The sequence below is a fragment of the Salminus brasiliensis genome, chromosome 12 (assembly GCF_030463535.1).
Source record: "Salminus brasiliensis chromosome 12, fSalBra1.hap2, whole genome shotgun sequence".
NCBI lineage: Eukaryota > Metazoa > Chordata > Actinopteri > Characiformes > Bryconidae > Salminus > Salminus brasiliensis.
In genome coordinates, this window is record NC_132889.1 from 31,105,976 (window position 1) to 31,115,759 (window position 9,784).

The following is a 9,784-nucleotide window of genomic DNA, read 5'->3' on the forward strand; positions in this document are numbered from 1 at the left end:
TTCTCGGTGGCTGAAGTTGTGAGGTGAAAGCTCATGTCGTGATGGAGTCTTAGTCAGAGCTGTTGTTACATAATCTTCCATCAGTGACCGATTGAAGAGACCGAAAGGTCTGAGCTTCAAACCGCGTTTAAGAGAAATAAATCCCAGAAAAACAGTCTTATCAGTAAAGTCCCGGTCTAACTGCAACGTTGCTATACAAACATCACATAAACTGTCTTTTTCCTGTTTTGGAGACATGTGCAGATTTAGCATATGGTTAAATTCATGTATTTAAAGTCAAATAGCTGAAATAAATAAAAAAAAATAAAGGTTAGATTTTACCCAGCAAACATTTCGTCGTTGAATCCGTGTTGAAAGAGGGCTCGTGCACATAGATACGTTGGTTTAACGTCGCTCTGTTTACTTGGAAATACCAGGAAGAAAAAATTTTACTAATGAAAAAATGCAATTTTGACAAATACGGATTATTTCGGATATGGCCCCTTAATTGCATTTACATTAAGAATCAAAATGAATTTAGAAATTCTTCGTTTTTTTTTTTTTTTATAAATGTGGCCCATTTGTGAGGAACACAGAATCAGTTTTATGAATAAAATCTGAATTATTATGAGTAAAAAATTACCAGTTGCATCTAATTCTATTCTGTTACATGAAATAAACTGGATTAAAATGTGACGTATTTGTTCTGACAAAAAGGGACCTTGATGACGTTGGTATCTGCTTTTTTTTTGCTTTTATTTTATTTTTTAATTTTGACTCCTTAATGGCATCTTAATAAGTAATAAATTAATCAATTATCTGAAAAAAAACCCTGTATACTAGTTCTACTGGGAGATTAGGTTGGGAAAGGAGCGGTGTAACGTCACCTAATCATTCCACCTGAAGGACAAAGCATCCCTGCATCCGGGGATCAGTCCACGCGCTCTAATTCTAACCATTATGCAGGCTGCAGGGTTTTTATATGCATGTAAAAACTTTAAATAGATATTTAAAAAAAAAAAAAACATCATGCATTGTTAACAGGGTGAATGCATTATCAGCAGAACTTCAGTATCACTTCTTTGTTGTGACTTTGCGATGAAAGCTGTTTGTGTTTGTGCAAAAATTACAGTTGAACTCATGAAAATCGCATAAATGTTGTGAAAAATAAAAGTTCACGTATAAATATTCAGCTCGTGCTCTCATGTGATTTTTGCGTAGCAAGCAAACATTGAAATCCCCCCTGAAATAGCTCATCATTAACACACACACACACATATACACACACACATACATACGGTCCAGCTGTTCTTCACCCCTACCACATTGCCACACCCGTCAGCTCCACCCTGCAGCGCGAGGCGCACCGGGATTAGAGGGCGGAGAGCACGCGATTAACGGCTCGTTCACGTTGCCACACGTGATGGAGATGAAATGACCGATGGATCAGATTAGACCGAGCGAATCTGCGCAGCATCTAGAGAGAGAGACTGAAGTTTCAGGTTTCAGATATTTAACAAGACTGGAATATCTGCTCTTTTAAAATGCACCATCTTCACCCTGATTTCAGTCACTGCAGGCTACCAGGCTGATTCTTCTGAGGTCAGCACTGTGGAAAGCAGCATTTTGACTGAGTGTTTGTAGAGTTAACAGCTTGGGTGAAGCGTGGGAGTCACCTTTAGAATAAAAACCCATGTCCCCATGGGTTTAATCACACACACACACACACACCATGCATTGTACAGTGTCTGCATGTATCCAGACACCCTTCTAAATTGCAGTATATATATATATATTTATATATATATTTCATTTCTCTTTTCTAATTTCTGGCCCATGCTTAGTTAAATGGCCCACACACAACCATAGACACGGAGAGCCCTGATCTTTAGAGTATTTATGGATTGTGTTGAAATGATGAAGCTCTGTTTGGGATGAGGTGAGATTATGAAGCTCTGTTTGGGATGTGTTGAAGTGAGGAAGGACCACTTGGGGTAAGTTAGAGTAATGAAGGTCCGTCTGCCATGAGTTAGAGTGGTCAACATCTAATGAAGGTTTGGGATGCATTAGAATATTGGGATGGGGTCAAGTGATGAAGCTCTATTTAGAATGTGTTGGAGTGAGGAAGCACCATTTTGGCCTTAATGACTCTCCATTTGGGATAGGTTGGAATAAGGAAGCACCATTTAGGATGAGGTCAGGTGATGGAGCTGCATTTCTGATAAATTGGACTGAGGAAGCACAACTTGGGGTAAGGTAGAGTAATGAAGGGCCATCTGGCATGGGTTAGAGTTGTCAACATCTGTTGGGGTGCATTAGAACATTGGGACGGGGTCAAGTGATGAAGCACTATTTAGGATGTGTCAGAAGGAGGAAGCACCACTTGGGGTAATTAGAGTAACGAAGGTCCATTTGGGATGAGATCAAGTGATGAAGCTCTATTTAGGATGTGTTGGAGTGAGGAAGGACCATTTTGACCATGATGATGCTCCATTTGGGATGCATTAGTGTGACAAGGCTCCATTTAGGATATGTTAGAGTGATGAGGCTCTATTTGGGATGCACTGGAGTGATTAAGTAGATATTTGGGATAAGGTCAGGTACTGCAGCTCAAATTGGGATAAGTTGGAGTGAAGAAGCACCATTTGGGATGAGGTTAGAGTAATAAAGGTCCATTTGGGATGAGGTTGAGTGGTCAACACCTGTTTGGGGTGCATTAGAATATTGGGATGAGTGTGGAAGCACGGTACCATTTGGAATATGTTAGAGTAATGAAGGTCCATTTGGGATAGGCTGGAGTGATTAAACACCATTTTGGATGTGTTGGAGTGATGCAGCACTATTTGTAGTAAGATGGAGTGAACCTCAACCGTCTCAACACTTATAAACACTGTATGAGAGTTTTTGGTGGAAGCAGGCAGGGTTTGAAAGGATGGGGTGCTATAGGTGTGTATGTGTGTGTGTTCATGATGAAACTGCATTATAGAGAGCTGTACAGTCAGCAGCTGATTAATCATTTAAAGCCGTTCCTGCTCCTACTGTTACACACTGCCAGTCCAACAGCCCAGCACACACACCAACCACACCTCACACCTGCGCTCACACACCCCTCTATCCCTCACATTTGCCTTACTCTCTCCTTAAGCACATTCCAGCCTCCATCCCTCTGATTTACTCCTTCACTCATATTCCCTCATTTAGTCTAAGGGTTTTCTCTTCATCTGACCGTCTACACTTGTCCTTCTTATCAGTCCATCCAGATTCCTCCATCTTCACAGTCTCTTGATCACTCCTGCTGTTGTTCTTCTTTCTTTAGATATGGACCTTTGGTATTTTAAATGGGACTGAATGCAATTATGCCCTACTATCTATCTAAGCTTCGTCTTCACATACCATCTGTTGCTAGGTTGGACAAGCTTTATCTAACATTGGCAAAAATCTCATTTATCTAACATGAGATTGTAGCACACAAGTGCCTAAATGTAGAGTGTGTATAGCTCACATATACAACAATCAGCCAAAACATTAAAACCACTGCCTAATATTGTGTAAGTCCTCCCGTGCTGTCAAAACAGCTCTAACCCAACAAGGCATGGACTCCACAAGACCTAGTCAGCACGACCCTTTTCCAGCAGTTTGTGCTACAGTAGCTCTTCTGTAGGATTGGACCAGAGAGGCTAGCCTTCACTCCATAGGCTCATCAATAAACCTTGGGCACCCATTGGTTGTACTTCCTTAGTCCACTTTTCGTAGGTACTGATCACTGCATACTGGTACCTGCCTGATGTTTTGGAGATGTTCTGACCCAGTCGTTTAACCGTCACAATTTGGCTCTTGTCAAGGTGGCTCAGTTTCTTATACTTGCCCATTTTTCCTGCTTACAACACATCATCGTCGAGACTGACTGTTCACTTGCTGTCCAGTATGTAGATCCCACCCCTTCACAGATGCCACTGAAACAACATAATCAATGGTATTCATGTTATGGCTGATTAGTGTATGTGTATTAGCATGTTTTTTCACACGTATGAAATTTTCTGACGGTTTGCAGAACATGCTGACTACTAATAACACTACACAGTAGGCTGGACTTCACCACATCAGCCACTGATCACTGTAGCATTCATTCACACACAGTGAATTTCTGATTTAGAGATTCTGTCAGTTGGGTTTCTATCTGATCTGATGCATGTGAAGGTCATGTTGTTAGGAAATTTGCGTAATTGTGTGTGTGTGTGTGTGTGTGTGTGTGTGCGTGCCTGTGTGTGTGTATCAGGAGGGGGGTAGTCTCTCCCTGGGTGACACAGTCCCACTGAGACCCAATCTGTTCACTAGAGGCGAGGGTGGGGGGCAGGGGGATACGGTTCAAAATACATAGAGCTGTAAGTACACAGAGAGGGGGGGTGGGGGGAGGGAGAGGTAAGAAGAATTAAAAATAAATAGAAAGGTGGAGAGAGGTGGGCATAGAGAAAGACAGAGAGAGGGTGAGAGAGTGAAAATATAGAGGAAGATCATTTAGGATAGACAAGGAGGAGAGAGTGAGAGAGAGCTAGCGGGAAAGAGAGACAGAGGAGGGGGAGAAAAGAATGAGACAGACTAAATGAAAGAGAGACAGAGAGGGGTAAGAGAGAGCAGAAAAGAATGAGATAAAAACAGAGAGAGAAAGAGCGAGAGAAAAATAGGGAGAGAGAGAGAGACAGAGAAAGAGTGGGAAAAAACTTGATAGAGAGAGAGGAGGAAAAGTAAGATTGGTATACAGAGGGAGAGAAAGGGAGGGAGGGAGATTGCAAGATTGCGAGGAACTGAAAGATTGAAAGAAAGGGAGAGAGAGGTGAAAGAGAGAGCATAAACAAATGAGGGAGGAAAAATGAGAGAGAAAGAATGAGCAAGTGAGAGAGAGGAGAGAGAGAGAGTAAAAGAGTGAGATAGAAAGAAAGAAACGGAGTGGGAGGAAAAACATAGAGAGAGAGAAGAAAGTGAATAAGAGAAAATTTAAGATAGAAAGAGAATGAAAGGTAGAGGTAGAGAGATTGGAGAGAGAAAGGGGGAGAATGATGAGAGAGAGAGAGAGAGAGCGAGAGAGAGAGAGATTTGTGTGGATTTCCATTGCTTTAATCTGTCACCTATTTCAATTTCATCAGAAGTGGCCGCAGTGTTCCACACACAGAGCAGAAGGTCTTACCTCTGTCCTTCTTAATGTGAGTAAAGAAGGTCACACAGGTGTTTACCTGCCGAACGGTTCCCTCTAGAGTAATACTGACAGTGGCAAGTGAAGTTTGTTAGGGAAGCAAAAGAACAGTATAATAATAAGACGGTTGGATGGATGGATGGACTCATGCAGCGAGAGAGAGACGGAAACCGAAGGGGGACAGTGGGATTATGTAATTTTTTACCGCTCAGGCCTCATCCTCTTACTGCGAGATTAAAAAAGAACTATTTGTGTGTGTGTGTGTGTGTGTGTGTGTGTGTGTGTGTGTGTGTGTGTGTGTAAGAGACGGAGAGATAGAGCAAGAAAGAATTACAATATCAGCAGACAGTTTACACACACACACACTTCGCTCACCTGAACTCTGATCATCATTAGTGTTCTTCTATTCATCTTCTACATCTAAACTACACTGCAAAGCCCGTATTACTGTCCAAATATTTGTGAACATCACTTCTAATGAATACATTCAGCCTCATCCATTGCTGACACCGATGTGCAAATGCACACAACCAGCTTGTCTAGTCCCTGTACTATCAGTAGAATAGGACTCTAGTGAGGATAAACATGAACCTATTGGCACCATGTCTAATGCCAGGCGTGGGCGAAATCAAATATTTGAATAGCGCTATTTGAATAGCGCTTTTCACAACTGCCATTGTCACAAATAAGCTTTACAGAATCAGTAATCAGTAAGAGGACAAGAGATCAACAAGACAGAAAAACCTAGAACCCCCAGTAAGCAAGCCAAAGGCCACAATGGCAAGGAAAACCTCCCTCAGAGCAATAAGAAGAAACCTTGGGAGGAACCCAGATGCACAAGGGGGACCCATCCTCCTTAGATCAAAACTACTTATCAATTATTGATAAAAGTCACCGTGCCTAGAGGGCTATATTATACCGGCTAGAGGGGTATAAAGCCCCCCAGTATTGAACTGTGGAGCATGGAACTCATTAACCTTCTTGTTGTTGAATGCAATCAGATCCTTAAAGCCTTCTTTCCTGGACAGTAGAGACAGTTACTCCAACAAAATCAGGATAAACATTTTAATAATGATTTCAGAAGAAACAATGAATTGGCAGGTGTCCCAGTACTTTTGTCCATATGGCATATCAGTACTGATAAAAACATTATTTGTGTTTATTGGAAGTAATTGATTTGTTATAAAGAAATTGTTATACAGCTCTTACAGGTAGTTTAATAGTTTTAAACTATTATAGTTTTCATCAAGTATATATGGATGTAAACATCACATGCAAAAAAGCGTATAACAATACTAATGATACTAATCAATACTAATGATGTAAATAAAGATGTATATAGTATAGTAAATCACCTATTAAAAAAACAGTGCATCTGATGTAAAATTTGTTTTATTAATTTTATTTACTTCAATAAATAACTGTTATGCTTTGATGACCTAAAGCAGTGTTATGTGAGAATTAGGTATTTTTCGCTCCTGGGCTCCCCCTACAGCTGGGGAAGGTAATACACGTTTTACAACATATTAAATGTCAACTATAAATGTTAAATAGCCGTGATACAGAACTAGCATCTATGAAAGAAACAGGTGGACTGAGACTGTAAAGTAATTTTACAGGGTTGTACACAAATATGAAAAAAGGTCATACCGTGTGCAGCTCCACCAAAGTTCCATGGTGCAGTAGCAGCATTCCAGCCCAAAGTGGCAAAGACAGACAGACCATTCTCCCTATCCCTAGTGGAGCATCAACATGATTCTGAAGCTGCTATTGATTTACCACAGTGCCTATAAAAAAGCATTCACTCCCTTGGATGTCAATTAAATAGAGATTGTATATATAATTACCCCCTGACCCCTTCACCAAAGTGACTGACCAAATTCAACTGACCTAATTGAGTCTGTGACTGACCTAATTGAGTCAGGGGATGGATACTAAAAAAATGAAAGTCACTGAACTTCCTCTGGAGTTCAGCTAAATCCATCATTAAAAAAAGGGAATAGATATTGCATATATGTAAATCTGCAGAGTTGCACACTGAGTGACCGTGCAGGAAGGAGACTAGGAGACTAATCAGGGAGACCAACAAGACACTTATGACTGCTGCATAAATGCCATTGAATCAAGCTTTTAGCCAAAGACCAACTCAGTCTCTCTTAATAGACAAACACTTTCTGTCTGTCTCTTCATTAAAGGTAGGCCTCAGGTCAGGTGACTCATGTCGAATTATTTTAGGTGCGTATGTGTGTACCAGCAGTATGTCACAGATTGTAGCACCAGGATGGAACATTGCAGTATGGTCATGTGCTGGCGTATGATTCTGTGTATGTGTGTGTGTGTGTGTGTGTGTGTGTGTGTGTGTGTGTGTGTGTGTTTGTATGTGTGTCTGACAGCAGAATTCTGCCTCCTACAGCCGTACACCTGCTTGGCATCAGAGAATGTGAATGTGTGCACACACACTCACACACGCACATACCCCCAGACAACGCACACGCACATACCCCCACACACATACACACACTCACCCACGCTCATGATCTGTTTCAGGCTGTATGGTGGGCTACAAAGTGCAGTAGAGATAAGCTGAAGCGTGCAGGCTGTTTTCTGCAGCAGAGGAAGACTCACAAGTACATAATCTGTAATCCTAGATTTTTTCATCCCCTGTGCACACATGGTAAAACATGCAAACACACACACACACACACACACACACACACACACACACACACACACACACATACATATATAAATGTTCCACACCACCCCACAGACACACACACACACACATAGAGAGAGAATATGCTGTAAAATCAGTGCTAATTGCAGCCATCGGCCATTCTCATTAGCAGGTAGCATCTGTGCTGCGGTTGGCCTACAATCTGTCTTTAACCAGTGTTAGCCTTAATTACACGTCCGTTCTATAAGACATGATTCAGCAAGTCATCCAAAATTTACCACAAGGATCAGAGAAAAAAGGTACCTTACACTATACATCTATAAAAGTATTTGGACACCTGCTCAATAATTGTTTCTTCTGAACTCAAGGGTATTAAAAAAGCATATCCTGCTTTTGTTGGTGAAACTGTCTCTGTTGTCCAGGGAAAAAGGATTTGTACTAGATTTTGAAACATTACTGTGAGGCTTTGATTGCATTCAGCCACAAGAGCTTTAGTGATGTCAGGATGTTGGATGATCACCACCCCACATGATCCAGAACTCATCTCAAAAGTATTGGATGAAGCACCACCATCATTCCAGAGAACACAGTTCTACTGCTCCACAGCTCAATGCTGGGGGGCTTTATACCCCTCAAGCCCACGTCTGGCATTAGGCATGGTACCAATAGGTTCATTTTTATTTGCTCCAGAGAGTTCTATACTATTGGCAATACTTCTCTACAGGGACTAGAGAAGCTGGGTGTATGCTTTTGCATATCTGTATCAGTAATGGGTGCAACTTCATGTAGCCGAATGCATTCATTAGAAGGGGTGTCCACATAGATTTGGACCTTGTATCTCCAAAACAGCAGTCTTTTAGAACTTTTAATGGAAGTCTATATAAAAATCTACTATCAGGGATTTCTGTTTGTCATGTTTTTTTGTTTTTATTAATAGTTATAAAATTAATAGTACTGGACATGACTACACGACTTTAAGGCATACAGGTCTGAACAGTCAGTGTTCCTTTTAAAGTTAGGAGAACATCCACACATTGCAGATGTTCTACAGCATAGGCCTAAATGTTTGTAGACCTATGCAACTAATCTGCTCGTCCAACATTTCTTCTAAAATCAAGGGTAATAACAGGGAGTTTGTCCCCCTTTGCTACAGTAGCCTCAACTCTTCTAAAACAGCTTTACACTTGATATAAGAACATTGCTATGAGGCTTTGATTGCATTCAGTCACAAGAGCTTCAGTAAGGTCAGGTATTGATTTTGGATCATGAGTTCTGGATCAAAAACTGCACTCCATTTTATCCCAAAGGTCCAGAGAATGCAGTTCAGATGCTCCGCAGCTCAATACTGGGGGCTTTATACACCTCTAGTCAAAGCTTGGCACTAGGCATAGTGACCTTAGACCTCAGAGCGTCATGTTCTGTTGGCAGTGCTTTTCGATTGAGATTCTGAGCTGTGTGTGCACAATTGAATGCCTGCATCAGTAGCTGTTGGAACATAAAATAGCTGAATTGCTATGGCGTTGCTAGGTGGTTGCTGTCCTATCCCAAGTGGTTGCTATGGTGTTGCTAAGTGCTTGCTAGATGAGTGTTGAAGCATTTAAAGGTGGTTATGCTATGCCATTTCAGGTAGTTGTTTTGATGTTGCTTAGTGGCTGCTAAAATGTTCGTAGGTGGTTGCTAAGAAGCTGCTGTGGCATCCCAGATATTGTGGGTGGGTGCTCAGACGTTCCCAAGTGATTGCTGTGGTGTTGGTTGGGTGTTACTAGTTTGTATCATAGACTCATGAGAAGGGATCACAAACCTTTGCGCCCCGTTCATTCCTAGGTGTACAATTCAGTAAAAATCTGTTGCTACACGGAAACCGCGCGTCTAATCAGCGAGGCCAAATCGAACAGACCCAACCATCTAGAGTTGGAAAGGTTTCTCAAAAATTGCGGGAC

The 9,784-nt window shown here is 41.4% G+C and overlaps 1 protein-coding gene across 1 annotated transcript in view; it reads left to right on the forward strand.

The window, feature by feature from the left end:
• Positions 1 to 1,417, forward strand: part of slc6a16a (solute carrier family 6 member 16a) — a 24,443-nt gene extending 23,026 nt beyond the window's left edge. Inside the window, exon 12 of the mRNA XM_072693022.1 lies at positions 1,322 to 1,417. Coding sequence (XP_072549123.1) covers positions 1,322 to 1,417 — 96 coding nt within the window. The remainder of the gene's footprint in view (positions 1 to 1,321) is intronic.
• The last annotated feature ends 8,367 nt before the right edge of the window (positions 1,418 to 9,784 follow it).